Source organism: Diabrotica virgifera, chromosome 6 (genome assembly GCF_917563875.1).
Source record: "Diabrotica virgifera virgifera chromosome 6, PGI_DIABVI_V3a".
In the NCBI taxonomy this organism is placed as follows: domain Eukaryota; kingdom Metazoa; phylum Arthropoda; class Insecta; order Coleoptera; family Chrysomelidae; genus Diabrotica; species Diabrotica virgifera.
In genome coordinates, this window is record NC_065448.1 from 7,795,581 (window position 1) to 7,819,680 (window position 24,100).

The 24,100-nt window shown below is 31.8% G+C and overlaps 1 protein-coding gene across 1 annotated transcript; it reads right to left on the minus strand.

Annotated features, from left to right (window-relative positions):
* Positions 1 to 8,995: 8,995 nt before the first annotated feature.
* LOC114349463 (phosphatidylinositol-3-phosphatase SAC1) lies at positions 8,996 to 23,790 on the minus strand. Its single transcript, XM_050654265.1, has 5 exons — positions 23,656 to 23,790; positions 23,375 to 23,598; positions 21,315 to 21,717; positions 18,075 to 18,358; positions 8,996 to 13,649 (listed from the first exon to the last, which is right to left on the minus strand). The coding sequence occupies exons 1-5, from the start codon at positions 23,697 to 23,699 to the stop codon at positions 12,856 to 12,858; spliced, it is 1,749 nt and encodes a 582-aa protein (XP_050510222.1). The 5' UTR covers positions 23,700 to 23,790; the 3' UTR covers positions 8,996 to 12,855.
* Positions 23,791 to 24,100: the final 310 nt, after the last annotated feature.

Genomic DNA, 24,100 nt, shown 5'->3' on the forward strand with positions numbered 1-24,100 from the left:
TTGAAATGCATGTCTCCACATATCAAACAATGTATTTATTCGTGTATTTAAATATTAGAAATTAAAAATTATGCACATACCTGTTTTTGATTAAATACCATATTTAATTCATTATTCACATCTGCGTGAATCATTACCTAATTTGTCTAGGTCACAGTTCATGGGCAGTTAAATAGTTAACTGCATTGCTAAATATTGTATTACGTAATATTTTTTATTTATATTTGAATGACATAACAGCAGTAAATGTAGGTACATAGCAAAAATAAAAGTGACTATTCTCTGATGAATGAAGTTATATACTAATTAGTTTCTGAATATATACTAGATAGTACAGGTGAAAGTTGAAAAGTTTTCGTTCTTGTAATTAGATATAAAAAATCTAAGTCAAAAAAGTAATCAGTTAAAAGTCGTTTAAGAACTTATGTTCTCTCTCTTTTGTCAGGATTCCTTATCATATAAATTCCTAATTTTTTCCATCTATATAGAGTTATTTTGTCGTGATTCCGTACTAGGAAGCTTGGTTTGTTTCAGTTTGTTCAGAGATAACCATATACAGGGTGATTGATTAGTAGGGTAAAGCTCAATTGCTCCGCTATAGTAATAGATAGCAATAAAAGTTAATAACAAAAATTTTTAGCCAACTTTGAGCTTCACATTACAAAATTAGTTAGAATGTTACAGGGTGTTCGATAACACAGTGGCAGACCAAACTTATGTTTTATTAAATGGAACACCCTATATTTTATTTTAAATTCGAAATCCTGTTAACTTCTCCATCACAAAAATATAAAGGTTTGTTATGTTATACAGAGTATTTACAAAGTTATAACCAATTTTATATGAAAATCGTAACAAGTTCAACTCCCTGTATAAATAAAAATAAGCAAAACAACAATGGTTTATTAATTCCATATTTTTTAACATATTGTCAAAATTTTCAAGAATGGTCGATATTGCTAATTTTCTTTATATCAAATACAGGGTGAGTCAAAACGCAAGTACATTATTTTCTCAGTAATTTTAAATGGAACACCCTGTATTTTATATCACTATTGAAAAGTACCATTACCGTACTTTAATTTTTAGATAACATTCCCTATGTCTAAATTTATTAGTTTTCGAGATATTTTCATTTTTCAATGGACCAGTAGCGTGGCCACCCAAATCACCAGAATTTAATAAACTGGACTGATTTTTTTGGGGTTACGTTAATAATGAAGTTTATAAAATACCTCCAACAACAAGGGATGAGATGAAAAATAGAATACAAAGTGTATTTCGATGTGTTAATTTACAAATGCTCCGTAGAGTAAGTAGCTCATTCAATGATCGTTTTTAGGCGTACATAAATGTGTTAGGAGATAATTTATGTAATTAAATATTAAACATATTTTATTAAAAGTAGCTTCTAATTTTTTTAAACATGTTTTTTTGCAAAATGTATTACTGATAAATTATGTTTCGTTCTTTATTTGTTACATTGTTACATTTACATACAAAAGTAGTGTTTAATTGTCTTCACAAAATATTGTATTTTGTGTTTGTGTGTTTTTTTGTAAAATTTATTACTAATTTTCTTTGTTTATTTGTTGCATTTACATAAAAAGATAGTTTTTAATTGTTTCAAAAATGTTGCATGTAGTGGTTGTGTTTTTGTTTGTAAAATGTATTACTAATAAATTATTTTTATTTCTTTATTTGCTACAGTGTTACATTGATTACCGGATTGATAATCGGTAATCTTCAATTGTCAATTCAGTTATGGCTTACTTAAAATTTAGATAAATTTAAACACCTAAAATATTTTGCTCTGAAAAATGAAAATATCTCGAAAACTAATAAATTTGGGCATCGGGAATGTTATATAAAAATTAAAGTACGTTAATGTTACTTTTCAATAATGATATAAAATACAGGATAAAGAAAATTAGCAATATCAATAATTTTTAAAAATTTTGACAATAAATAAAAAATATGGCATTAATAAACCATTGCTGTTGTGCTTATTTTTATTTATACAGGGAGTTGATCTTGTTACGATTTTCATACAAAATTGGTTATAACTTTGTAAATACCCTGTATAACATTACAAACCTTTATATTTTTGTGATGGAGAAGTTAACAGGATTTCGAATATAAAATAAAATATAGGGTGTTCCATTTAAAAAAACATAAGTTTGGTCTGCCACTGTGTTATCGAACACCCTGTAACATTCTAACTAATTTTGTAATGTGAAGCTCAAAGGTGGCTAAAATTTTTGTTATTAACTTTTATTGCTACTATTACTATAGCGGAGCTATTGAGCTTTACCCTACTAATCAATCACCCTGTATACACTCTCTAATGAGAGTGAAACTAGTAAGGGTGTTTTGGCGCTCTCTGAACGAACTGAAATATAATACGTCTCTTGATTTCGTTCAGACGGTCTGAATCAGTTATTTTATCGATACTTTGAATATCGTATCGGCCTCTTCTGGGATCTTCCCACAAGTCCTTTCATTTCTCTAGAACGGCCAACCAACTACCAATTCTTATCTCCCTCTATTTCATTTTGTTCTCAGATCTTCTAAGTACTCCGCCCATCGCTTTAATATTCCTGGTGTTTCTCCTATAAACAAACCTACTTTGTTGCTACAATACGTTGTATTATTCTTTTTAGTTTCTCTTAACTTCTTGATATAGTAGAAATTGTTTACCTCTTTGTTTATGTAGGTTTCTTCTGTTTTTACATTGCTTTTCTAGCTGTCTGTTTTCTATGTGAGGCGTTACCTAGTTTCTTCTTCTACAAATGCAAATCCATTAATGGATGTTAGCGATCACATTTTCCATTAACTCTCTGTTTCTTGCAATGCGTATCAGAGATTGTATGCCGTTAATCCCTGTCTATTGCCTTATGTTTCGGAGCCAGGACATTTTCTTGCGTCCTATTCCGCTCTTGCCTTCAATTTTACCCTGGATTATAAGTTGAAGGAACTGGTATTTTTCGTTTCGCATGATGTGACCCAAATACATCGTTTTTCTTTTCTTGATGTTTTCGAAAAGCTGGCGTTCTTGGTTGATTATTTCAAGGACATCTATATTTGTGACTTTCGACGTCCATGGTATCTTTAGGATACGGCGATAAAGCCACATTTCGAAGGCTTCTAATCTGTTTATATCCCTCGTTTTGAGTGTCCAGCCCTCTATGACATATAGCAGCACCGACCACACGTAGCATTTAGTAAACCTTGATCTCAGTGTAAGGTCGAACTCTGAGCAGGTCAGTACCTTCCTGAATTTTACGAAAGCTTGTCGAGCTTGCTCCATGCGACATTTTACTTCCCTGTCCGATGCCCAGTCTTCAAAAAGCCACGTTCCCAGGTATTTAAATTTGCTCACTCTTTCAATGTACTTAGTATTCAGTGTTATGGTGGAATTTTCAAATGCACCTAAGTTTCTGGATATGATCATGAATTTGGACTTTTTGGTATTAATCTCTAATCCCATTCGCTTACTGTATTCTCCGATTATAGTGACAAGTTGTTGAAGATCTGCTATATTGTCACAAATTAAGACAGCATCATCATCATATCGTATATGTTGTTGATCAATACTCCATTCACTTTGATTCCCATCTCTGCATCTTCCAAAGACTGTTGAAATATGGCTTCCGAATAAATGTTAAATTAAAGAGGGGAAAGCACACATCCCTGCCGAACACCCCTTCTTATATGTATGGGTTTAGATATAGAATTGTCTATTTTTAATTGTGCTGCCTGATACCAGTACCTACAAGTTTTCAATGCATCTTATGTCTTTTTGGTCTATATCAAGCTTCTTGAGGATCTGCATTAACTTGTGATGTTGGACACGATCAAACGCTTTCTCGTAATCTAATAAGCACAGGAATACATCCTTCCTTTGATCGTAACAATTTTGGACCCAACACCTGTGTTGCTACTATTGCTTCTCTTGTTCCTAAACCTTGCCTTACATAGTTTTCGATCGTATTTTGGGTATTTTCTTTGTCTCTTTGTAGTTTTCCGTTACTTCTTGCCAAATCTTATCTTCTTCTTTGCAATAAAATTATGTGGCTTTTATTTTAATACTTGATTTCTTTATCGGCACTAAATATGTTCTTATTTATCAAAAACTCTTAGAAATGCTTAAGCTGTTCAACACGTTGGACTTAAAGCATTCCTAAAACTGCGTTTCTTAGCTTTCACCAAAATTATGGTATTCCACAAAAGCCCCCATGACAAATTGCACCCAACATACAAATAAATTGTATCGCCCTTCAAAGTTCCCACAGCTTCATATACCTGGGCAGAAAGCTAAATAGTCAACTAGACCACTCAAAAGAAATTAGGAGGCGCATTGAAATAGCAAGGTCTAGTTTCACGAACATGCGTAAAATCATCTGTAACCCCAAGCTATCAGTCACAATAAGATTGAAAACACTAAAGTGTTTTGTGTGGTCTCTACTACTATATGGCTGTGAGACCTTGACAATAAAACAGTATGACAATAAACAGTTGTAGCTGAGGATGATCATCATCCGGCTCTACTAATAAATTTTAATAACATATTTTCTAAAGAAGTAACGTTTATTCCAAATTCACTTGATAAAGCTTATAATTTTAGGAATGCAGATTTTGTTAACTTATATTCAAGTATCCTACAGAGTGATTGGAGTTTTATCGAATGCTGCGACGAAGTAGATATTGCTGTACAAACTTTTTATAATAAAATTTATGACATTTTTGATAAGCATATTCCGGTTTACAAAAATCATGCTCATAAATATCCACCTTGGTTTGATTCCGAAATTATAAAAAACATAAAACTAAAAGTTAAATTCCGACGCAAATATAAAAAATCTAAGATTCATTCCGATTTTATTGAGTTTAAAAGATTACGACGACTAATAAAATATCAGGTCAAGGTGGCATATGACAATTACTTGGAGGATATTCAAACAAATATTTCTCAAGACAAAACTAAGTTCTGGTCTTACATTCACTCTAGAAATAAATCATCACGAATTCCTGGAAACATGAGTTTTGAGGGAAGTGATTACAAAGATCCGCAAGCCATAGTGAATGCTTTTGCGGAATTTTTCAGTAGTGTTTATTTAGTTTCTGATGAAGAAGGTGGTTGCAATTATCCAATAAACCCATATATGACATCAATTAATTTTCAATCGGTTACAGAGGATGAAATAAATGCTGCTATCAGAAAGTTAAAAGATAAGATGACATCAGGCCCTGACAAGATTCCCTCGTTTCTTATTAAAGATTGCGCTGGTGCATTTGTCATACCTTTAACCAAGATTATAAACTTATCTATACAACAAATGAAGTATCCAGAACTATGGAAGGAAGCAAGGGTGTGTCCGATATTTAAGGCTGGGGTGAAGTCAGAAATAGAAAACTATAGAGCTGTCTCTATTTTATCTAATTTTTCAAAGGTTTTCGAAATCGTATTATATAATAGGATCTTATCTTCTGTTCAACTTTATATTTCGTCTCATCAGCATGGTTTTGTTAATAAAAGATCAACTGTAACCAACTTGGTTTATTTTACCCAATATCTTTCTGAAGTTATTGACGATAATGGCCAAGTTGATGTTATATATACCGATTTTTCGAAGGCTTTTGACAGAATTGATCATGAAGTATTACTTAGCAAGCTTTCAACATTTGGTTTTACTGACAGTGCTCTTTTATTGTTAAAATCGTATCTTCAGGGAAGGATGCAGTTTGTAGCATATAATGGTTATGTCTCAGAAAAATATCTTGCTGCGTCTGGTGTGCCTCAAGGTTCCAATCTCGGTCCATTGCTCTTTCTACTATTTATTAATGACCTTCTTGAAAATATTTCATGCGAAAGATTGGGCTTTGCTGACGATTTGAAAATATTTTCTACTATTAGGGAGCTGGATGATTGTAACCAACTTCAGCAGAATATATAAATATTGGAAAATTGGTGCAACAGCAACAAATTACAACTTAACACAAAAAAATGTAAAGTAGTCACTTTTTCTAGGAAATCAAGTTTATTTGTATTTAACTATAGTTGTCACGATAGAATATTAGAAAGGCAGAACACGGTTAAGGATTTGGGTGTAATTTTTGACACAAAACTCACTTTTGTGGAACATATGTGTGTTAAAGTTTCTGAAGCGTTGAAGGCTTATGGGTTTTTAATTCGCAATTGTAAGTCATTTAATAATATAAAGTCATTAACATTGCTATATTATACTTATGTCCGCTCTAAACTTGAATATGCCAGTATTGTATGGAGTCATTTCTATGATTGTCATAACATTGCAATTGAAAGTGTTCAGAGAAAATTTCTAAAATTTTTAATGTTTAAAGTAAATGGTCTTTATCCGGCTAGAGGTATAGATAATAATTACTTGTGTGATCGTTTTAGTATGTGTAGTTTAGAATTAAGAAGAAAAGTTGCATCTTTAATTTTTTTGTACAAACTTGTTAATAATGCAATTGATTGTATTTCAATATTACAAAACATTAATTTTAATATTCCAAGGTCAAATTTAAGAACAAATGTATTATTTAGGTGTACAAGAGCTCGTACAAATATTCTATGTAAGGCTCCTATTAATGTAATGTGTAGAAATTTTAATGTTATTGGTAAGCATTGTGACATTTTTTCATGTTCTCAAAGGAACTTTATAAAAGTAGCTATTGAGTGTCTGAAATAAGCACTAATTTTTTATTTTATTTTTTTTTATTAATTTATTTTCTTTTTCGGTTTGAATTTATATTAATTTTAGTCTAACTTGTATTATTAATGTTATTTTTTTGGTACTACTGCTTAAATCTTACCTATAGGTGTTATAAATTATGTAATATTTTTATCATTGTCCTGTAAATGGGAAACTGTTGGGCAATAAAGCTATTATTATTATTATTATTATTATTATTATTATTATTATGACGTAACAAATTGAGTTCATTCGAAATGTAGATGTACCACCGAATGTTAATAATAAGCTGGACCAATAGAACTACGAATGAAGAAGTAGGTACTGAAAAGAATGAATACACGTCCTCATCTGCTCAATACTATCAAAATTAAAAAGATGTCATATCTAGGACACATAATGCGCCGTAGGGAATTTGAGCAGCTCCAGGTAAAATTAGAAGGCAAGATCGAAGGTAAAAGGGGTACCTGTAGGAAAAAAGAAAAAATCCTGGCTCCGGAACATCAGCGATTGGACCCACACAACAGGGAATGACTTAATCCATCAAGCCCAGAACAGAGAAATTTGCCATATTGATAGCCAACCTCAATAAAGAAGGCACTTAAGCCTAGGTTTTCTCGAAAGCGGCACCGACAAATTGCGACCGTAACACTACGATGAATGACGCCATAAAAAACTGTACCACGCAAAATAATAGCAGTGGTTTCCAAGAATGTGTTTGAAGCCACCGCTTGCTGAGTTTGCACATTTCATTGCCGCGGTGAAGAACCTTGAATTTTTCACCGTAATCTGACGTCATTCATCGCAGTTTGTCGGTGCCGCTTTCGAAGAAACCAAGGCTTTAGGAGGAGGAGCAGGGCCGCAGCTAAGGTGTTGGCCGCCTGTGTGCAACTTAATATTTGCCGCCCCCCTTCCAACACTTTAGAAATATATACATACTAGTACCTATTTAAAGAAATATGCAGAAGACGCATAACAATAATCATTTGGAAATAGGTAAATACTTGAACATTTAGACTAATACCCATTATCCAAGGTCCATTATAATAACGGCCGGTTTCACAAAGTAAAGTTAACTTGTGGTTAAGAGATAACCAGAAGTTACGTCAAAATATGCGTTTTAGTTTCGGGTCAACAACGAAGTATGGTTAACTCACAGAATTTTTAACCAGAGGTTGGAGTGGGTTACCCTTATGGGTATACCCAGAAGGGTAACAATTATGAAACTGAAACGCATATTTTGGGGTAATTTTGAGGTTATCTCTTAACCACAAGTTAACTTTACCTTGTGAAACCGGCCGTGTCTCAATATCCTAATTTAAACGTCCATTTAATTAAAATAAACCGTAAATATACAACATAATACATCAAGTGAAGATTTTATGTCAAATTTTGGACTTTGAAGGATTTTGATAACCACGTTTATTTTACTTACTTAAAATATCTTGCCACAGAACATATGAATTTGAATTTCCAAATTTTATTTTTAACGGATTTTGCTAAAGTTCTTGTATTCATTTCCCTTTTGTTATTATCTTGCAATTTTTCTAAAGCATCATAATATATTTCACTTATAGTCGGTTCGCTAAACTCAGTCACAACTGGCTAGTGATTTTATTAAGTAATTTTGCCAATTTCATAAAATTGGCAAAAAGTAATTACTAAATAGTTAGTAATTTTGCCAATTTTGGCAAAAAACAAAAAAAATTACCTACTAAAATCACTAGCCAGTTGTGTCTGAGTTTAGCGAACCGACTATATCTGGGTTTTTAATGGTGCAGTTGCATCTATCCCACTCTCCCATCACGTGTCCGACAATGCTTCAATGTCAACTTTGGAAGGTGCTTTAATAAAATGTTCCATCAAATATTCGAAGAAGAAAAAATACATATAGTTCCTGTAAAGTACTAAAAAATTCCACCGACTCAAAACTTATTTTTATTACTGCATCATTCACCGCCAGACTTAAACTATGCGCAGAACAGAAAAAAAGCTATAAATGATAAATGAAACGCATTTTAGTATTATCAGGTAATAATAATAATTATTGTTTGGATTATTTGGAGTTTAGAATTAGAATTATTTGTATCATTACTATTTAATTATTTGAATTTGTTTTCGTTTAAAAAAAAGTATTATCATCAGTGGTCTGCTTTTGGCCGTCCCTATTGTTGGCCGCCCGTGTGCGATGCACACTTTGCACACATGGTAGCGGCGGCCCTGAGGAGGAGGATGGAAATAATGTTCTTATTTTTGCTCTAACAAATAAAACACAGACCTGGTTTAAAAAAAACTTTATTGACTATTTAGTGTCAGTGCTTCACTAAAAGAACCACCAGTGTGGTTCTTGTATAACATTTATAATAATATTAACAATAAAAATTGCAAAATACATAATATTTACTCTATATACATACAAAACTTATCTAGAAGCAAATAACTGGTATTGGAAGTTTACAAACAATTTTACCAAAAATATCACTTTTACACATTTAAAGAGAGTCAAAATTTACCCAAAAAAACCAAAATACATCTATTTAAGGAATTGTTAAGGGTTTTCTCACCTCAAATGTGAGAAGTTAGTCCAATAACTCACATGACTCATGTGGAAATACAAAATAAAACTCATAAAAGAGATTGCTCAGGCTTAAAAAGTTATTTAGGTTATGTTAGGTTAATTGGGATCAAATCGTTAATTATTGTACATATTTCCATAGATAAACATCGAAAAACACAAAACAGATATCGCACCTCCGCTCAAAGACTGTCGATAAGTCAAAAAAGCAAAGTTTCGAGAAAACGACGTTTAAAGTTTGTTCTACAACATTAATTCAAAAACTATTAAAATTAGAATAATAACTATTTTAGTCAGTTACAATGGTTTTTGAAGCTCTAGAAAATAGCGTATTAAGTATATTAAAAAAACATTTTTTTTTTGAGTTGTGACACTATACCTACAGATAAAATATCGAAAAATTTACGAAATATTATTTATCAAAAGTGACACTTGCATACAGAATATAATATCATTATTATTATCTGGTTAACAGACTATACTTTTTAATGATGTAACTTGAAATACAATTAACAACATTAAACACAAAATATGTACTGCAAAAAGAAAGATAAATAAGTGATAAATGTGTCACTTTTCTTGAGCACATACGCAGATTGTTTTGAATAAAGTAATCACATATACTGTCTTTACTCAACAAACGACGCTTTATACACATCTTAGATGGACAAATGATTTGCACAAGTCGATATGTGACTGTCTGTTTGTGTTCGGTGCGTCGTTGATTTTGGATAATCGTATAATAATCGTCGTGGACACTAGTGTCATCTAACGATAAATAGTTGAATCGTAGACGTGACACTTTGTGAGATAGGCGTTTATAGTTTTATTAAACTGTTGGTGCAATAAAACCGATTTTAAGATTTTTTGAGATATGACACTCTTTAAGCGGAGGTGCGATATGTTTTCAAAGTCTGTGAGTTGTATGTCAAATTAATGACAGATGGAACAATATTAAGGTGGCTACTCTATACTCTTTACTTTTTTACTAAAAAAGTAAAAAGTATGTCTAAGGTCCAAATATACAAGTTTATGACTAATATTAACACAGACATTTCCTCTTTTTAATCTCATTTTTTACTGTTTATCAATTTGTTTTTCAGTCCTACTCTGGTCTAATTCTTAAGGAATCTTATGATTGTATATATTAATAATATAGGTATGCAAAGTTCGCAGATAGTGTGCTACTTTTTTTATAAACAAGATGGCGCCCAAAAATCGTGTTTTTTTTAATTTTTGCTCTATAACTCCAAAGATTTTAACTTTACACCAAAAACACCCAAATAAAATTCACCGTAATTAAATTCTACATAGAGACGTGTTTTTCCCGATTTACTTCAACGAAAATTTTCCCAGGAAAATGCGGGGTTTTCCAACAAAATCTTTAATTTTCAACTAAAATTTTAGATAAGTAATTGTTTATCAATTATTAAATAACTTGGTAATATAAAAGCTCTTTTCGTATAGATTATAATTCTAGAAGCCGATAGAAATTGAATGAACAGTTTAGCAACAATTAAATTGTTAATTAAAAATTTACGGTCGCTATAATAAGCACAATAATTATGATACATAAGATAACTATGATTTTTGTATAAAAAGTCACTGTGCCTATCTAATGTACCTTACAGAATTGAAATTGGACTATTTAAGCGGCCTCAGGAATATTTTAAAATTATAAACAATTTTTTTACTTAAAAACACATAGAATTCTCGGGAAATATTAAACTACATTAAATCGTGAAAACGATATTGGAAAAAAAACGGCAGTACGCTTCTTTTAAAAAAAAAAGACGTTTAATTGTGATGAGTGGTTCCTGAGATACAACCGGTCAAATTTGACCGGCATTTATAGCAAAGATATAAACAATAGGATCATAATTTTTGAACCATCACCTTTTTATTTTTGCCCTCTTTCTCCACACCAATTTTCATATCTTTAAAATACTCATAACATATATAATAAAAACTATCGATATTACGAGTGAAAATTGCCAAAAATAGCAAAATTCCAATCAAAAATTAGGTTGGAGAAAATGTAAAGTTAAAAATCGGTATACCTTAAAAAAATGCATTTTCTCGGCTTCCCATGGAGCAATTTTCTTCATTCTTTTTTGTTCTTAAGTAACTCGAGTAGAGCCATCTAACTAATGCATTATTAAATGTTAAACTTGTTTTTGTTTTGTTATAATAGAATAAGTTATTTATATGAAAAGAAAACTACATATTTTTTCCAGTTGTAGACTTTTTTTAGATAAATTTACTACAACTGTACTATTAGCGTTAAAAACACAAATATTCTCATTTGAAAGCTGTATAATTATTTAAACAATCTTTATTCAAACAAATTAAAAATTTTTGTTATAATAAATAAATAAATTTATTATAACAAAACAAAAGCAAGTTTGACATTTAATAATGCATTAGTTAGATGGCTCTACTCGAGTTACTTAGGAACAAAAAAGAATGAAGAAAATTGCTCCATGGGAAGCCGAGAAAATGCATTTTTTTGTAGTATTTTAAAGATATGAAAATTGGAGTGGAGAAAGAGGACCGAAATAAAAAGGTGATGGTTTGAAAATTATGATCCTATTGTTTATATCTTTGCCGTAAATGCCGGTCAAATTTGATCGGTTGTATCTCAGGAACCACTAAACACAATTAAACGTTTTTTCTTTTAAACGAAGCGTCCTGCCGCTTTTTTTCCAATACGTTTTCATAATTTAATTTAATTTAATATTTCCCGAGATTTTCTATTTGTTTATAAGCCAAAAAATTGTTTATAATTTTGAAATATTCCTGAGGCCGCTTAAATAGTCCAATTTCATTTCTGTAAAGTACATTAGATAGGTACAGTGTCTTTTTATACAAAAATCATAGTTATTCTTATGTATCATAATTATTGTGGTTATTATAGCGACCGTAAATTTTTAATTAACAATTCAATTGTTGTTAAACTGTTCATTCAATTTTCATCGGCTTCTGGAATTATAATCTATACGAAAAGAGCTTTTATATTACCAAGTTATTTAATTATTGATAAACAATTACTTATCTAAAATTTTAGTTGAAAATTAAAGATTTTGTTGGAAAAACCCGCATTTTCCAGGGAACATTTTCGTCGAAGTAAATCGGGAAAAACACGTCTCTACGCAGAATTTAATTACGGTGAATTTTTATTTACGTGTTTTTGGTGTAAAGTTAAAATCTTTGGAGTTATAGAGTAAGAATTTTAAAAAACACGATTTTCGGGCGCCATTTTGTTTATAAAAAAATTAGCACACTATCTGCGGACTTTGCATACCTATATTATTAATATATAGAATCATAAGAGATTCCAGCAATAAAATTGCTGGTAAATAACTTTTCCCAAAAATGGCCTATTCTCCGATAATCTGCCTACACCATCACAATATATGTAGAAAATACAGCTAGACAAATTTTGAATCTCGATATTAATTATTAATTACATAAATAGTACAGGAAGCTTCTTCAAAGTGTTGGTGCGTGAATAATACCATTCCCTACTACATCATCCCCCTGACTACCTGACTAGACGAACTGCTAAGACTGCGTGAGCCTAGGTCTGTCCACGAACTCAACGCCGTATCTGAATATGGTGTGCAATGTGGCGTAGACCATAGAACCCCAAAACAACAAAAACAGAAGAGATTCGGTTGAGTATTCCGAAGGAAACACAGCAGAAGCTACAAACATGGATACAGCGACTAAAAGTACCGAAGGGTAAGTAATATATCGCCACGATTTGTCTACTCTTAGTGGAGATATCGGTTTGCCGTAACCTAAGAACAAATCTATGGCATCCTGGCGATACCCGTCAGTTAAATTATTTTTGTAGTATCTGGTAAGCGAATTGACTCCGTCTCGAAAAACTCCAGCCTTAGTCCTTTTACCTGTTCTAGTAAAATCCGTTTTTAAAGCTCCGGTTCCCGAGTATTGTGTGCTTATAATATCAGCGTTGTCTGCCCAAACATTCTTAAACAAAACCTCGAAGGAATACTGGAACTCCAAGTTCTGGTTTTGGTGTAAAATATTCAACTTCCTTAAAACTATTTCTAAATTTCTGTGCGCTAGCATACTTTGGACCACATTGGTTCTGTCCAAACAATCTATGCAGTTCGTCCTGAAGACTCCGTCTTGTAACGAGCTTAAGGAACCATCCCGCAATAAGAGAAAGAAGCCCATTTCATCTTGGTCCAGAGCTAGACGGTCTATGAGGATTTTCAGACGGTCCCACCTCATTTTGCTACATTCAGAATGGAAGTCGAAAGGTTCGTATCGTGCTGAAGGATACGACAATGAACTCATGGCGTTCTTAAAGGATTTCTCCATGTTACCTATAAAAGAGGTTATAAATTAACAAATTGTCGAAATCCAAAAGACTCCATTTTCAAACAAATAAATGTTTAAAAATAATAAAATCTTTGGATTTCTCAGTTCGGAAACAGATTCTCTCTTATACCTATTCCCCATCCAAGGAATAAAGGGTGATGAATGCAGAGACATGGGGAGTCTATATAGTTGCACTCCACAACACATCAATTCACCGAGGCAAAGATCCCTTGCAAATTTTAGAAGGATGGGGAATAGGTATAAGAGAGAATCTGTTTCCGAACTGAGAAATCCAAAGATTTTATTATTTTTAAACATTTAATTGTTTGAAAATGGAGTCTTTTGGGTTTCGACAATTTGTTAATAGATGTCGCTATAGCGTCTAAATGTTAATTATATTTTATAATTGACAGAAATGGCAAAGATTTTTATTTTCTTTTCAGAGCAACATTACGGTAGCTTTCCTGATGAGAACTAAGGAGTTCGAAATGGTCCATAGAAAGATGGTAATGATCTCTGAATCGAAAATAAAAATAATGCCTTTATCTACCTACGTTCTTACTCACGTATTGAGTACTAGGAGACAGATTTGTTGATCTTTGCCTCGGTGAATTGATGTGTTGTGGAGTGCAACTATATAGACTCCCCATGTCTCTGCATTCATCACCCTTTATTCCTTGAAAATTTTAGAAGGATGGGGAATAGGTATAAGAGAGAATCTGTTTCCGAACTGAGAAATCCAAAGATTTTATTATTTTTAAACATTTATTTGTTTGAAAATGGAGTCTTTTGGGTTTCGACAATTTGTTAATAGATGTCGCTATAGCGTCTAAATGTTAATTATATTTTATAATTGACAGAAATGGCAAAGATTTTTATTTTCTTTTCAGAGCATCATTACGGTAGCTTTCCTGATGAGAACTAAGGAGTTCTAAATGGTCCATAGAAAGATGGTAATGATCTCTGAATCGAAAATAAAAATAATGCCTTTATCTAGATTATAAATTGTCTGGAAAAATAGTACGTTATTTAAAGGTAAAATATTGCAAAACCTCCAAATTTTAAAGAACCGCTTGGATTGACATGAAATTTGGTATATAGATAGCTAACAAGTCAAAGAAAAAAAGTGATATTGTGCCGATGTGTGCTTTTGCTCTAGGGGTGAATTTCACCCCCTTTTTGGGCTGAAAAATATATATTCGAAATAAGTCCGGAAATGGATAAAATGACTAATTCTAAGCAACTTTTGTTTTATAAAGTTTTTTCACCAAGTTAATACTTTTCGAGTTATTTGCGTGTGAATATGTTCATTTTTCTACAAAATAACCACGTTTTCAGACGGTTTTTCGCAAATGACTCAAAAAGTAAGTATTTAGTCGAAAAAAATTCCAATCAAAAATATAGCACGTAAAAACATGGTATATATATTAGGTCACTATACCTAGTAGAAGCAGAGTTATAGCTAATGACAAATAGGTTCATATTCGTCAAATTCCAGATCGAATATTTTAACGTGCCATAACCAAAAAACGAAGCACTTTTTTGGGGAAAACTCATTTTAACTTTTTTAAAGTGTTTAAAAAATGCTTATACATATTTGTTCTTTAAAAAAAATTTTAGCCTAAAAAGTAAACAAGTTACGCTCAAAATAAAGTTGGTCCCTTTTTTTTGGTAAGAAATCGGGAAAATCACCCCCTAATTAGCATTTCAAATGAACTTAATTGTTACCACTTCACAAGTGTTTTACTCGCGTATGTATTGATAATATGATCTGTAAGTTTCATCGGTTCAAAGCCCTTATTTTTGAAAGAGCTGTAGTTAAAAAGACTTGAACGAGTCACTTATCACGAGTGTATGCAAATTTAGAAACACCGAATCTTAACCAATTTTTGTCTTACAGAAAACCAAAAACAAATAAAAAATATTCAGAAAAGTAAAGCCGACATTTTTTATTGTTTAAGATTTTCGGTATCTCTAACAATTTTTAAGTTATTTTGAAAAACAGCATTTTTTTCAAAATTAAATTTTTTTAAAATTTTACTTTGAAACCAAATTTTTTCAAAAATAAGCACTTTGAATCGATGAAACTTACAGATCATATAAACACAACATAAGTAAAGTAACTTGTGAAGCGGTAACGATTAATTTCATTTAAGTTGCTAATTGGGGGTGATATTCCTGATTTTTTTTGCCAAAACAAAAGGGACCAACTTTATTTTGAAGGTAACTTGCTTACATTTGATGCTAGAATTTTTTTTATAAAAACAGAAATAAAGCTTTTTTAAACACTTAAAAAAAGTTGTAATGTGTTCTCCCCAAGAATGCTTCATTATTTGGATATTTCACATTGAAATATTCTATTTGGAATTTTTCGAATATGAACCTATTTTTCATTATCTATAACTCTGCTTTTGCTAGGTATAGAGACCTAATATACAGGGTGTCCCGAAAAGATTGGTCATAAATTATACCACACATTCTGGGGTCAAAAATAGTTCGATTGAACCTAACTTACCTTAGTACAAATGTGCTCATAAAAAAAGTTACAGCCCTTTGAAGTTACAAAATGAAAATCTATTTTTTTCAATATATCGAAAACTATTAGAGATTTTTTATTGAAAATGGACATGTATCATTCTTATGGCAGGAACATCTTAAAACAAAATTATAGTGAAGTTTGTCCACCCCATAAAAATTTTATGGGGGTTTTGTTCCCTTAACCCCCCCCCCCAAACTTTTGTGTACGTTCCAATTAATTCATTATTGTGGTACCATTAGTTAAACACAACGTTGTTAAAACTTTTTGCCTTTTAGTATTTTTTCGATAAGCCAGTGTTTATCGAGATGCGTCTACTTTTTTAATATATTTACATAAACATTTTATGGGGGTTTTGTTCCTTTAAACCCCCAAATGTTTGTGTACGTTCCAATTAAACTATTATTTTGGTACCATTAGTTAAACACAGTGTTTTTAAAACTTTATTGCCTCTTAGTCTTTTTTTGACAAGTCACCTTTTATCGAGATGTGGCTTCTTTTTCAAAATATACCTAAAAATGTAAATTATAAATAAATTTTCAGATTATTAACAGATCGTACTTAACCATATACAAATATGTGGTGGATTCGACAAATATTCAAAATATGTCGATAAACACTGGCTTATCGAAAAAGTACTAAGAGACAAAAATGTTTTATTGTAATGTAATAATTTAATTGGAACGTACACAAAAATTTGAGGGGGGGGGGTTTAAGGGAACAAAACATTGTTTAATACAATTTTTATGGGGTGTCCAAATTTCACTTTAATTTTTTTTAAGATGTTGCTGCCATAAGAATGCCACATGTCCATTTTCAATAAAAAATCTCTAAGAGTAATATATGAAAAAAAATCGATTTTAATTTTGTAACTTCAAAGGGCTGTAACTTTTTTGTATGCACTATTGTATATAAGTAAGTCAGGTTCAATCAACCTATTTTTGACCCCAGCATCTGTGATATAATTTATGACCAATCTTTTCGGGACACCCTGTATACACCATTTTTTTCACTTTTTTATTGACCATTCCAGGTCACGTGACTTTCGACACCGTTGCTGAGGGGCAAAAATTGTGTTTTTGGTGTTATTTTTGCTATTTTCTCGTTTTATTATAAAAAATCTGTGGTTTTAACTACAAAAATTTCAAATATTGGATATAGGACACCCTCGTAGGAGATGCCAAAACCCAGTATAATCAGAAAATCAGTTTTCTTGGCCCATATCGTCGTTCTGTTTACAGTGTATTGTGATTATAGTGATTTAAAACATTTCGGTCTTTAAATGCGGCTGGTATTATAAAAAAACTTACTTTATCTCTTTTACCTTTAATGGAACACTTTCAAACTGAACAAAACGCTGGTATTTTAATCATATTCTTAAATTAAACAATGGTTTTCTACACTTAACCTAGTTTGTTTACAATATTTTGCCCATCAGTCGCTGTCAAATGACGTCACCCTGGAATGGTCTATAGGCTATAGTTTTGCTAAGAATATTTTTTTCGAAAAAATGCTTACGTTTTGAGTTATTTGCGAAAGACCGTCTAAAAACGTGGTTATTTTGTTGAAAAATGAACATATTCACTTGCAAATAACTCGAAAAGTATTGATTTGGTGAAAAACTCTATAAAACAAAAGTTGCTTAAAATTAGTCAGTTTATCAATTTCGGGACTTATCTTGGACATATATTTTTTTACCCCCGAGATGGGGTGAAACTCACCCCCAGGTCAAAAGCACACATCGGCACCATATCACTTTTTTCTTTGACATGTTAGCTATGCCTATGCCAAATATGTCAATCCAAGCGGTTCTTTAAAATTTACTAGCAAAAACCGTGAAAGAATGTACTAAAAAGAAGGTTTCAAAATTATAAACATTACTTCTACTACTCACCTTCAGCTCCCTTTTGGTCAATGAGATTGACTAACACAACTTTGCCATATAAAGTTGCCACTTCTTCTAGATGCTTCAAACAGGTGGAATGTTGCTCTTGTGGGTCCATATCGATCATGGTAGGAGGAGGTTTAAGACGCAAATCGGGATTTTGCTGCCAGAAAAGTGGAATAGAGCCTCTAATTTGAACAAAACTCGCATGATCGCCTTGGTACTCTACGATTTGTTCAGTTTCGACGAAATTAGCAACGTTTCCGTCTTTGTCTATGCCTCTGCGGAATAATCTGCAATACAATATTGGCATAAAAGATTCATAATGAACAAATTAATAACAAATACAATGGTAGATAACTTATACCACATTAAAATACCGAACAAACTTTTCTAGTATAAAGTAGAGGGACTACAAAGAGTTTAAGATAATTTATGGAAACCCCAAGTTAATTGTTCTTGGAAACAACGAAAATCCTGTGAATCTTTAGACTTCCCGAAAATAGTGTGTTCCTTAAAGGTATAGAAAGAAGGCACCATGTAAAGCAAAAAAGTCTTGTAACATTTTTTTCCAAATTCAACCGTTTGGCCAAAAAACCAAAATACATTTTGGTATGCAAATTGAAATCTGGCAACTACGTGCAATACAAAAATCTAAAGATAGAGAGTCACAATTCAAAGATTGTAGGTTTCTTTGTATTACAGTTGTATCTGGTAGTAAAGTAATAAATCATGTAAATATCAACGAAACCTATATCCATTTCGGCATGCGCCTTTTGTATTTACATTACACCCTCTCTTCGTCCTAACGTCAAACAAAACAAGAAATTTGTTTTGTTTGATTTTCTACATGGGGGGTATGGTTTGAAATCAACATTTCAAGCACATTTTTGTGATTTTTTTTAAACTATGGTACGTTTATTTTATTTTTAAATTAAATCCGGCTCGAAGGACCAAATGGACAATTCGTTGTAAATATCAGGATCGAATTGTTTTCTAATGCCTCTTTGTCCGATTCTTCTCGATCGACGATGGTAAATAAATGTTTGAAGTGTGGACAGCTACTGATAATTACACTATAGTTGTTGGTCAGGTAACTTTCTGATAATAATTACATTCGGCGTAACTTCGAACAACGACTTACGCACTTGTTAACGAGGTAACGATTCTAAATAGACTGCCCTTAGGAAGTTCAAATGGAAATTGAACGATTTGGCAATTTATTTAGGTTGCAGTAAGTTCACTGGACTCATGTTTCCCAATGTTTCAATTATACACGGTGAAACTATAAAAGTTTAGGAAGTTAAGAATAATGTGAGATTACAAATTAAGGGATTAATTTGAGATTGAACACTTATTGTACAATTCAAAGCATATTTTAAAAAATTTCAAGGATAAATATTGAAAAATATTTTTTCAAAGAAAAATACTTAAAAAAATGGTTTATTCTGAAAAAAAAAAGAAATTATATAAGAAACTATTTCTCCCTATAACCTCCCTATTTTTAAAAATAAAGGATCTGCAACGGATATTGCAAACTATAAGATGATTTGTGTGTCAAGTCAGTTCTCTAAAATATTTGAAGCAGCCTATGCAAATAGATTAACAGATTATTTAGAACATTTTAAAAATTTTCCTGTTATTCAAAACGGGTTTAGAAAAAAGAAATCTACAAATACTGCTATTTCTAAATGTCTTCAATTTATTTATAACGCATTAAATAATAAATTAAATGTATTGGGTCTTTTTTATGACCTTAGTAGTGCATTTGATACAGTTGATTGTGAACTCTTATTACAAAAATTGCAGGGTATTGGAGTACGCGGTATACCGTACAATTGGTCCCTATATTATCTAAGTAATAGAACGTCGAGGCCACTTCAATGTACGATGGGTGTACCTCAAGGTTCAATACTGGGGCCTTTATTTTTCATTATATTTGTAAGTGACCCAAACACGTTTTGTTCAACGCCAGATAAAATTGTTCAGTATGCTCACAGTGAACCCATACAACTGGTGGAAAATACCAATGTTGCGTCTGCTGAATTTAGCACATATTGTAAAAATAAATTATATAATAATTAATTATATAATACTTTATTTGAAATAGGATAACCTAATATAAATATGCTAAAGTACATATAGTCAAAACAATACAAGTATTGATATAGTCCATAACATAATTTAAAAAGTAAAAAACTAAAACTAATTTAAAATGTCAATACCTAAAGCCACAAACATTTGATAATTTAAAATTTAAAAAGTAATGGACTCAAGCTCAACGTAACAAAAACACATTTTATGCGTTTCTTACCAAAAAACTTAACTCCAAATTCTGACTTTTATTTGCATGTGGATGGCAAATCAGTAGAAAGTTATACTACAAAGAATTTTTTGGGGATAACCCTAGATCATAAACTTACATAGAAAACTCACATAAATCTTGTATCAGCAAAGTTAAGTACATGTAGCTATATAGTGCGTAATTTAAGAGAAGCTGTCTCATTTGATATATTGCGAATGATTTACTTTAGTTTAGTCCAGTCTGTACTTCAGTATGGCTTAATATTTTGGGGTTGCTCATCTCATTTTGAACGGGCATTTATAGCTCAAAAGAAAGTTTTAAGAAGTATGTATGGCATTCCATTTTTGGATAGTTGCAAGCCAATATTTAAGAAGTCTAATATTTTAACACTACCTAGCCTTTTAATTTTTCAATTAATATTGCACATTAAGGAAAACAAGCTCAAGTTTGACAGAAATGAGGACAGTCACTCACACGATACTAGAGGTAAATCAAATTTTCGACAACCTTTCTCTAGATTAGGTATATCCCAACATGCACCTGAATATATTGGAATAAAATGTTACAATAAAATAGTCAATATATTAACTCTCAGTAATTCTTCACATAAAGGTTTTCGCCAAACTGTGTATTCATTTTTAATGGACCACATTCTACAGTATTGATGGATTTTTAAATTTTTAACATTTTTGCAACAATAGTTCTAAAATTTTTATTTGTAACTTTTGTTGTAATCACTGTTTTATTTTAATCATGTGTACTTTTACTCTATATTAAAATACTAAAATTTTGACTAGTCCGATAAGATTTATACATTTTTTTTTTGTAAGAATTGTGTAAACTTTGTGGATGAATAAATTCTATCTATCTAACTAGTTTTAGAACAACCTAGCAGCTCTAATATACCAATAAGCTTCGAGTTAATACTTAAGAGTAAGGCTTACCTGGTACCTGCTCTAAAAACACTTCTCCTCGTAACAATGATCCAGTTCAAGCTATGCCCATTAACAACACAAAAGTTAATAGAAACAAACCCTAGCATCAACGGCAGACAAAACTTTTTGCTGATCACATTTCTGAAAGGGCTTAATAGGAATCCATTCCATACAAATCGTTGATCGGCTCTTTCCCACAGGGACTGTTTCCAGAAATCTGGAGAAATGTCCCGAAGGCGCTGAAGGGAATGTGTCAGGTCGTAATCGTAACAGAAATACTGAAAGGGTGTCGTTAAAACTTGTTCTATCATACTAAGGTAGACTTCATTGTCGGCTTGTTTTTCTGGACTTAAGTTTAAGGAGCTCCTGAAGGGAATTAGTTCTGCCTTTACTAGCCTCCATACTGCACAACCTGCATGAAATAAATTAAGTGAATATTAAGCGGTAACAAGCACCAATATTGACATAAACTGAAACAAATTTTAAATTTCTATTAGTAATTAAGGAAAATATGTGAGCATTTATTTTCTCCCTATACACTATTTATAAGAGATTAAGATTGAGGTGTGCCATAATTTTGTGGTATCTTTGCACTAATAATAACAAACAAGCAAACAGACCTGATGATAAAAATAAATAAATGATAATATGATGAGTAAAACAAAATATAACTTTAACAGCCACTTTACAAAATTCCCAACCTCACCTAATCATCCAAGTCTAATTTTTCAGTTTGGCTTAAATGATGTATCTCGTGACAGCCAATTTAGGGATATACCTCACCGGGACACGTGTAGAAGGCGAAGTAGCCAGCGACGTTTCTAATTAATTCTTTTAAAATGAACGGCAGGTACCTCACTTGGTGACAGGCCCGCCTTGGAGGTGTCGCCACTGTCTACGGTTCCTCTTGTGGCGACTGGCTACCCTGGCTACTTGCTGGCGATACCAGCAATATAAATGAGAGTGTACTATTGTCACTCATTCAGTCGCCAACCAGTCACTACTTAGAAAGACAGAAAGCAAAATGAATTTTGATATGGAAAGATTTATTGTAGAGATCGAAAATAGGCTATGTTTGTAGAACAGTGCTTCAAAGGATTACTTGGATATTTCAAGAAATCTTCATATAATTTGAAAAAAATACCACTTTCGCATCGATTTGATATAAAAGGATGTACCCACATTTTTTCCTTTTTCTTCTGCTTAATATTTTTGTGACATACATAAAAATAATATAACAGTGCGATCTCTTCCACATCCATTTTTGTCTATGTAACGAGAGCGATTATGGTTCTGTGGTGGTGGTGGTTAGTGAGCGACGTTCTTGGTGACCCTCGTGGCCAGGAGTAGTTGTGATGATGTCCTTAACTACATCGCCATGGCGTCCTGGTGAGGTATAACACTTAACACATTCACAGACACGCTATCATTGTAAACATGTATTCTTATGGAGTAAATTACTTCATATGCAGTCATGACCGTTAATGTGTTAAGCTTCTAGGGTTCTGACTGCAAATAATGAAAAAACTAAAAGTGTGAATTTTGTCATGAACTTTGGTATGTGGAGTTAAAATAATATTTGGAACTATTTTTTCAAATAACTTTTTTCATCTGTATTTATTTTGATAGCCGAAATATAGGGCTGTCTTCATCTTAAATGCAATACACTGTAGAAAAAAAGAGGAAAAGTTTTTGATACTTTTCCATATAAGAAGAAATCCTAGAAAGTACTTTTTACGCTTTCTGTCACAAAATATGTGTTGTGGAACCTTTCAAACAAATTAACAAAAATTGTAACCGAAACTAGATATCCACAATACCAATATTGAGTTGAGTTTTTAAAAAGTTTTACACTTAAGTACACGACATTTTTTATAATTAATATCAATTTTATCAGCATGACATTCATTAATTTCAAGGCTTCATTAATTATACCACATCAGCAATCAAGTGAGATCCTATCAAACAAACAAAAATTTGTTTCCCTTTATACAAAAATCAAAATAAAACAACAGATTTTACACCCTATATGTGCCTATACATTTAATCTATCCTCGGAAGATACCAACCTGATATATAACCCACTATATCCCTCTGTGTGGCAATTACTAAATAAGGCCCCGACAAGAGATTAATGATTCCTAGGAGGCCACAGAAATCTTTCCTACTACTAGCTGCTGGTATGATGTGACGGTGGTTTTTATAAACTGAAATCTCTTCAGTTACTCTCTCTATCACAAGCAATTCCTCTCCATTTTTGGGCTCCAAGAAAAACTTATCTGGAGTTGTAAATCTGAAATTATTTACGTTAGATCAAATCAAAGAGTTGTACAAAATAAAGAGTACTAACAATGTTAGGTCGCTGTAGACTTCCTGCGTTTTTGTGTTATTCATGTTTGATATTTGCAACTATTATTAGTGATTTATCATTTCTCATTAAAATTTACACTTTAACCTCCTGACAGTGACACTAATGACTTTTATAGTGGAAATAGTTTGACAGTGACATTTCTCACCGCTGCAGCCTCTTTCTTAAAAGCTATTCAGCTTCTTTGGAACAGCTGTGGCAACACTGTCGAGCTGTCAAATAGAGGGCCTAATTATAATAGTGGTTCTATAGAATACAGTATTAAATTAACACCAAATATTATTTATTTTACTTAGATAATAGACACAGTCATTAGTAATCAAAATACACATTATAAAGGTGACACAATAAAAATATTTTAAAAGAAATGGTAGGTGATCAAAATTAAATTCACATTAAAGTAGTCTTGGGCACTTTTAAAGAGGTC